The following is an 8,249-nucleotide window of genomic DNA, read 5'->3' as shown; positions in this document are numbered from 1 at the left end:
ATGGATCTCACACCTAATATATATAATAATAGATCGTATCGGATGTAAGACAATAATATTTTACTGAATAACTCCATTTGTTATGGCTTATTTTACTACTTGATAATTATTAAATAATAATTATTTCAAATCATATTCATATATATGATATAATCAATCATTCTTAAAACACCTGTCCAAAAACATTTATAACCAAGAGTGTCAAATCAACTCAACGACTAAAAAACATTTACGTTTACGTACAGGGCTTGTGTGAAGAAAAAAAAATCAACACGAAACAATATCAATAACTTGAACAAGTTGCTGGATTTCCCCTGAGATTTGCGCCATCGATGGTGATCAGATTTTGAAAGCGAAATTGATTGAACACCGCCTGCGCCTGCCGGTGTCAATTTTGGTGGTCCCATTCCATTCGTCTCTGTTCGACTCAACCTCTCCATCGCTATAAATCATAAATCTCTCCGGAATCAGATCACATCAACGCACAAGTTTAGGGTTCAGCCGGTTGATATAAAGTTTCAGGAAATTACAGTGGCGGAAATCGACGGAGATTCTCATAATGTCGGAAATCTTACAGATCTTCCAACACTCTCCACCACCACACGTTGAATTCCATGGCCATGAGTTTAACTGCTCGATGGATTCCGGTCTTCCCTCGCCTGTCATCACCGATCATTTTCAGTGTTCAGAGTTCGCCGGAAGTCCTTTCACCAACTTCTTGAGTTCGTCGGTTGATGAATTATCGAAGGTGACCACCATCATTGGGCATAATCAAAACTTGAACAAGAGAAAACTTGAGGTTTGTCGACTAAAATAGTAAAATGAAAATTCATTCAACTTTTATGGATATTTTTTTAATATTTAAATAATAACATCCACACATTAATTAAAAATTGTTATTAGTAAGTTAGTATATTAAGTTATTCTGTTTTATTCTATTATTCAGACGCGGGCTTTATAAATATAGATTCAATTACTTAATTTGTTACGACTTCATTTTCTATTTAGCTCTATAATTTAACCTTTATGGTTTACATAATAAAGAAAATTAAATTATTTTTTCTAAATTAAAAATGTGATTAATTTATTTAATTTTTATTTGAATAAAACATTAAGAGGTTAGAACCCATCAATACCCTTTAAATTGTTCAATCAAATGAGAACCTCCCATTCCATTTTATCCGTTCACAAAGCATGAAGCCATTAACTCTCATCAAATGTTATTGTGGATGCCCTTCGGCTACAATAAATACACCATTGAGAAAAAAAAATAGCGTCTAAATTTTGATTATTTGTAAATCGTAATTCGTAAGGATACAACTCTCATCATGCAATTACATGCAACATGTTTTCTTTATATTTTAGTTTGATGATGATGTAGAAGTGGACTCTCAAAAGCAAAGAAAACCCAACACCAAGACTGGAAAATCAAAGCCAAAGACTGATTACATTCACGTGAGGGCTCGTCGTGGAGAAGCTACAGATAACCATAGCTTAGCAGAAAGAGTAAGTTACCAAATTCATTAGTTAAACCCAACTTAGACAAAGCCCTAATTCATATCATTTTATTTTGTTATATAATATTAATAGGCAAGAAGGGAGAAAATAAAAAAGAGAATGCAATTTTTGCAAGATATGGTTCCAGGGTGCAACAAACTCACCAACAAGGCAGCAATTCTTGATGAAATTATTAGTTATGTTCAATGCCTTCAAATGGAAGTTGAGGTAACCCTTCTTTTTTTTTTTCAATCTATGAAATTAATCCTACTAACAATTTACATGTTCCCCTTTTCAGTTGTTAACCATGCAACTTGCTGTTTCAACCACAACTCCTACACTTTAAGATGACAACTCATTGATATGACTCAATCAGCAACTATTAAACATCCACTTAATCAGAATTAAGCATTTTATATAGTGTCTTAATAGCTATATCATATTGCCTAAACAGAGGAATTTTGGTAGAAGGATCAGAGATCCTGTTTTTTTTGTCCACGTTCCAACTTAAGGAGGCTTACTTATTACTTATTTCTTAACCTTGTTTCTCATTGTTTAGTTTACCCAAACATTATTCAATGATTTGTTTCAATAAAACATATATATATATATATATATATATATATATATATATATATATATATATATATATATATATATATATATTAAATGAGATTAAATAACACCAATCCATATATGTATGTCATGACTACAATGTCATTCTCATAATCTCATTCACAAGCTGGTTTTGTGTCAAAGCTACTAAGACAAATCGCAAAGGCTTGAAAAGCAGACAATGGGTACCCATAATCCATAGTGAAAATATCTTGTCCAATTTTCCCAAATTGTAAAATCACTCGATCTTTTTCTTCATTTGACACATTGTAACAATCTTCAACAGAAGCTCCAATCTGAAAGTTTTTAACAGAAGCAACTGTAACTCGCCCTTTGAAATTCAAACACCAACATTGTAATTGTTCATGCCATCTTGGGGATTTGTTTTTGAGGACTAAAGAGTCTTTTATAGTGGAATTGGAATGAGATGGTTTTTCACTTTGTTTTATTGAATGTGAGGAGGAGAGAGAATGTGGGAAGGATTTAGGAGTGGGGGCAGTGCCCCCTTGTTGAATTGAGGAAATGGGAATGTAATGCATTGAACAGTTCATTCTTCTGGGGCCTCTTGTACGGAGTACATTGAGTTCATATGTGATAGTGGCAATATTGTAATTATATGCTGTTAAACGGGGAGATATTTGATTTGTGTTGATCCTTCGAGTTGAACGGGTGTGATTTGGTTCAAATGATTCATCATTTGGAGGTTGACTATCGTACATTATGAATTTTGTTCCAAGAAAATTGGACCTATTGTCAAAAGATTTCTTTAATAAGATTTAAATGGTGTAAAAAAGGGATTTGAAATTTCCAAAACTTGCCTTAATTTGCCAACATAAGCAGAGCTAGCTCGAGAAAAATCATCTGCAACCAAAGAAATCAAGAACTCTGTACTTGTTGCCCTTCGGATTTTCTTGGATGCTAACAATAACTTATCACTCTCATCTTCAGCTGTCATTAAAGTAAACTTAATAAACGTAACATATGTATTCACATCTTAAGGTTGAATTCTTTCATAAAATTAAGCATCATTACTTACATGGAGTGAGTCCATAGTACAAACGAAAAGTAGAAGTTGCTCGATCTCTTTTTATGTAGCACTGAATTGGAGAATCACGAGGACCCGGCTGTTTTAAGTTGCAGAAACATAGGTGCAATCAACAATTAAGAATGAAGAATGAAGAATGAAGATAGCAAATTACGAAAATCTAACCTGTTTTAAGGAGATGGGGAATGTTAACCTTCCACATTCTTCAGGAGTTTTAACAATCTCTTTAGTGATGTCTCTCCAAGGCTTACAGACTGATGCACAATAAACAACAACAGTTCTTGCAGGCCAAGATGTTTCACTCTCTTCAACTCTACGAATTATGTCTAAAAGCAATTCAGGAGGCAAGTGTGCCCATTGGCCTTCTGTTGTTGATTCTAATAGAGGTACATCAGGGGCAATATGTGATGATCGAGTACAATTTCTCCAGTGTTTTCCTTCAACTCCTCTTCTTGACATGCTTCCGATCACGTCTCTCATCTCCTTCAGCTCGCGAACAATGTTTTTGAATGACATTTTTTAGTAGTAGCTTAACCTGAGGCAGAAACCCTAGAAACGTTTGGTAGAGTTGTAGAGTTTAATTATCAATTTTGATGTAGTACAGATAGATCTGAGGCGATGACTTTACAAAACTGCATTGCTGACTTTGAATCATGTAAGGTGTGAACTCTGAAAACTTGTCGTATTTTACACCTTGTTTTTTAATTATCCTTTGACCAAACTTCCACCAAAAATTAATTGCTCTGAATCAGTCTCCTGTTGTGAAATGCGAAGAAAAGTAACGATAACAAATTAACACGTTATCATGAACTCAGCTTAATGCAATAAAAATCAAAGTAATCTGATAGGGTCAATTGAAGTGGAATGACGAAAAATGCATACCTCTTAAGCGATCGGATCAGATTGGGAATATCGGAAAATATAGTTTAGTTCGGACGATAGAAAGGAGTTTCAGATCGGAGAAATGGCGGAAAATGAAGAACGCCATGGATTACTTTTGGGTTGTTAGGATTACAGCAAATGAGCAGATCCCCTTGTCGGCACAGTTTGCTTCGATCAAGGCATCTCCACCGTATTCACCGCCGCAGTCTCCGGCACCGCCTGACGAGCTCTCTCGGATGAAGAGAAACAACTCCTCCAATCAAGCGCCGAAGGATTCCCACGCCTTTAATTAGTATTATCTGCACAGTATACTGAGAGGATCTTCCAGATTGATTATTCTCCCAAAATCTATACCCCACTACTTCGTTAATTGATTACGTACACAGTAATCCGTATCAGTTTTTTATTTTTTTATTTTTTTTTATTTTTTATTTTTTATTATTATTATTATTATTTTTTTTTAAATTATCTCTAACTATCGGTTTGAAACTTGTCTCTTGAGAATTGCTACAAGTGGAATATATTATGTTTTCATAATTATGTAGTAAATAACATTATCTTCCGTATGAATTCTCAAGTATCAACTTTAGTTCATAAATTTTATTTCTTACATATTTCGTCATTATTTTATACTTGAGTAAATTACGCGAATGGTCCCTGTGGTTTAGTGTAAATTACACGCTTGGTCCCTAACTTATTTTTCTAACTCGGACTGTCCTCAACTTTTAATTATGTAACCCGCCTAGTCCCTATTCTCACATTCCGTCAATTGTTTCCGTTAGACACCCCACGTGCCTTGCACGTTGGGGGTATAAAAGTCTTTTCACATTTCCAACGATCTTCAAATACTAATTTTTCATCAGGATCGAACCTAATTTAGAGTTTCTTTCAATCCTCCATCGTTTGAAGCGGTTACACCTAAGGATGTTCAAATCAAGGATGGTTCAATGCGATTGTGGGCGTGCTGCTGTAATTCGGACTTCAACTACTAACAATAATCCAGGAAGACCCTTTTACGCATGTCCAATTAAGGTATGTTGTAGTTGAGAATTTTGTAATCGTAACCCTAGATGGGGATATCACTGTATGCGATTATAGGTATTGTAACCGTGGCTTTTGAAATTGACAGGAACCACGTAAAGGATTTATTGCTTGGGTAGATGATGATGAAAAGGATCATGGTGACAGATTGACAATCTCCTGGCTTGTGAGGTTGAACAAGAAGCTGAAAAATGAAAATCTTTTCTTGAAAATATGTTTATTTATTAGTTGGGTATTGTTCTTGGTGATACTTGTTTACAAGTTGTAAGGTGGGGATGAGTTGTTATTGTAATGGTAAAGTCTTCTGTAATGGTTAGGTTGTAGCAATGTATGTGATGGTATCATTATCTGTAATGGTTAGGTTGTAGCAGTGAATGTGAAGGTATCCTTTTCTGTAATGGTTAAGTTGTGTATGTATTGTAATGCAGATGGTTAAGATTTTTAAGATCAATGAAAATGGTGTTTATGTATTGGTTAGGTTGTCTATGTATTGTAATGCAAATGTACTGTAATGGTTGTAGCAGTGTTGTATTGATTATGTTTTAAAGTGATGTATAAGCAGCATATTGACCATTAATTAGTACCAAACTATAACAGGGCAATGAGGGTGACATCATAAGAAGAATATAACAATCTAATTTAGTACCAAACTATTATGGAAAATATAAATGTAAAAATCAATATAAACCAAATTATTATCTACCCAATGGTGTATCATAAGAAGAAAACATTCCATTAATTAGTACCAAACTATTACAGGGCAATGAGGGTGACAAACTAGTTCATCCAAAAGTGCCAACATATTGGCTAAAACAAGTATCAAAATACTGCCCCTATTACAAACTATTCATAAATAATGTACCAAAATATTAGCCCTATTACAAGCAGTAACATAACACAATCCATTCATATTTAAAGTAACAAAAGACTAGCCCTATTACAAACCATCAAGTGGTTGCCTTCCCTTTCCCTTTTCCTTTGACTTGTGATTGTCCACCACTCCCACCAACAATTGGTCTTTGCCCTTTGCAGGTTCTTGCATTGTGACCAACATTGTTACACTTCGTACATGTTACTGATCTATGGGCCCTCGATGCTGTGTTTCCTCTAACAAAGTCCTCCTTTTCCACAATTGATATTGTTCTCTTCTTCTTTGGTCTTCCTATGGGAACACGATGTTTTGGAGGCAACAGAGTTGTTGGTATAGCTGACTTCTCCCACATGGACCTTCCATTGATTGGACTAACCTTAAAAGAATACATCTCTTTCCAGGTTGATAACCAGTAACATGGATGCACAAATGATTCTGGGATTCCCACATCTTTGTCATTCCTCCCCATGTCCCAAATAGCAGCCACACCATGTTTGCACGGAATTCCTGTTAATTCCCACCTTTTACACGTGCAACTTTGTTGACCTACATCCACAATACACTGATCTTGCCATGGTCCAGCAACTTGATATTTTCCAGCACCACAAAATGTTGCAACATACTGTTCTGCCTTACTCTTTATCTTATCCAATATTGTTGTAGCTGTAGGAGTCAAAGGACCTACAACTTTCTGAATTTCCTTGTCAACTTTGACTATCTTCTTCATAATGTACTCTCTGATGAACTCAATGCAGTTAATAATTGGTGCATCTCGACCATCTTCTATCTTGTTGTTGAATGCTTCACACAGGTTATTAGTTAGAGCATCACAATGTGCTCTCCTTGAACATAAACAACTTCTATGTCAGTATTCAATTTACTTTCTTTTAAAATTATTAAGTAGAGATCGAAAGTCATTATACCAGTAAAGTGGGAGCGAGCCCAACTTTGAGGAGGTATTTGTTTCAGCCACTCATAAGCATCATTGTTAAGCTTCTTTAGTTTTTCCATTGCTTGATGAAAGTGTTGTACATTAGAGGTCGTGGCACATTCCCAAAGAAGATCCTTGAACACCTTTCCCCTCCAGTTCTTTTTCATGTTGTCGTGTATGTGACGAAGACAATAGCGATGCTCTGCACATGGAAATAGTGTTGCAATCGCAGGCAACAAACCCTAGCAATAGTAACATGTTTGTATGTTAGTATAACTGCATCAATAGTATAAAACTATAAAACCTAGTTTGGATAGGTTCCAATACCTTTTGTCAGTCACTCATAAACGTGAAATTGGAATTTGTTCCCAAACCTAAGTCATCACCCAAATTACTTAAAAACCAAGCCCAAGAATTCAATGTTTCTGATTCAACCACAGCATAGGCTAAAGGATATATCCCATTATTACCATCCAATGCCTTTGATAAGAAACATAAATTACCAGAAAACATCGGTTAGTTAACACTACTTAAAATAAAGAACATACAATACAAAAAGAAATAAGAAGATCTTACCACAGCAGACAAAACTTGGCCTGGATATGGACCTTTCACGAAGGCTCCATCAAGTCCAAGAAAGTCCCTTCTTCCCGCTGCAAAACCTCGCTTCAAAGCTCCAATGCAAACATAGATACGCCTGAATGTTCTTGTCTCAACAGTTGGATTCGCTTCACTTTCAACATCAATTTTAACCGTAGTATCTGGGTTACGTGCTTGTACCTCTAAAACATAGTCCCTTAACAACCTGTATTGGCTGGCATAATCTCCTTGAACATGCTTTAAAGCTTGCTGCTTTTCCCTAAAAGTTTTCATATGCGAAATGTCCATCTGGTACTCACGTTGGAGTTGCTCTCGTAAAGCCCTAATAGGAATCTTTGGGTTTGTCTCAATAACTTGTACTATATGCTCTGAAAGGAACTTATAGTCACATGCTTTGACTTTCCTTGTTTGTAGACATCGATTCTCCTTCGTGTATGTCTTAACCATCCAATCTATGTCACGCTTCCACTTACTACAATATATAACCCATGGGCATTTCTCTTCTTCATTAGTAGCAAGATTTGGTATAGTGCCCTTACACACAAACCTAACCCTATTCTTATCATTTTTCTCTAATTGTATTTCCCTTCTTGTCCTTATGGAATGTAGTTTCACTTGTGTCTTAAAGTCCTTAGATGAACTGAAAGTTTGAAAAATGTAGAAAGGCTCACTAACCAAAGCTGCATCATTTTCATAAGCCCTCTCTATGGCCCTAATAGTTTTCCTTCGCTTACCATCATTTGCCTCATTTGATGAAGACCCAGACA

At 35.5% G+C, this 8,249-nt stretch overlaps 3 protein-coding genes across 4 annotated transcripts; 1 reads left to right on the top strand and 2 right to left on the bottom strand.

Moving 5' to 3' along the window:
• The first annotated feature begins 216 nt into the window (after nt 1-216).
• Nucleotides 217-2,036, top strand: LOC145087354 (transcription factor BPE-like). The gene is made up of 4 exons (XM_079025307.1): nt 217-799; nt 1,366-1,506; nt 1,591-1,725; nt 1,796-2,036. The coding sequence occupies exons 1-4, from the start codon at nt 560-562 to the stop codon at nt 1,841-1,843; spliced, it is 564 nt and encodes a 187-aa protein (XP_078881433.1). The 5' UTR covers nt 217-559; the 3' UTR covers nt 1,844-2,036.
• Nucleotides 2,037-2,167: 131 nt separating this feature from the next.
• LOC145087353 (tubby-like F-box protein 2) lies at nt 2,168-4,383 on the bottom strand. Of its 2 annotated transcripts, XM_079025306.1 has the most exons (6): nt 4,040-4,383; nt 3,786-3,913; nt 3,323-3,692; nt 3,149-3,236; nt 2,931-3,060; nt 2,168-2,859 (listed from the first exon to the last, which is right to left on the bottom strand). In XM_079025306.1, the coding sequence occupies exons 3-6, from the start codon at nt 3,671-3,673 to the stop codon at nt 2,229-2,231; spliced, it is 1,200 nt and encodes a 399-aa protein (XP_078881432.1). In that variant the 5' UTR covers nt 3,674-3,692; nt 3,786-3,913; nt 4,040-4,383; the 3' UTR covers nt 2,168-2,228. The 2 variants fall into 2 exon arrangements, with proteins under 2 accessions (XP_078881432.1, XP_078881431.1); XM_079025305.1 differs by having other exon boundaries at nt 3,323-3,913; nt 4,040-4,382.
• Nucleotides 4,384-6,027: 1,644 nt separating this feature from the next.
• Nucleotides 6,028-7,049, bottom strand: LOC145089780 (uncharacterized). Its single transcript, XM_079028177.1, has 2 exons — nt 6,875-7,049; nt 6,028-6,752 (listed from the first exon to the last, which is right to left on the bottom strand). The coding sequence occupies exons 1-2, from the start codon at nt 7,047-7,049 to the stop codon at nt 6,028-6,030; spliced, it is 900 nt and encodes a 299-aa protein (XP_078884303.1).
• Nucleotides 7,050-8,249: the final 1,200 nt, after the last annotated feature.

The sequence above is a fragment of the Lactuca serriola genome, chromosome 2, assembly GCF_051521515.1.
Source record: "Lactuca serriola cultivar US96UC23 chromosome 2, Lser_US96UC23_V15, whole genome shotgun sequence".
Lineage (NCBI taxonomy): Eukaryota > Viridiplantae > Streptophyta > Magnoliopsida > Asterales > Asteraceae > Lactuca > Lactuca serriola.
Note: the sequence above shows the minus strand (reverse complement) of the source record. Positions and strands in the feature narration are given on the sequence as shown.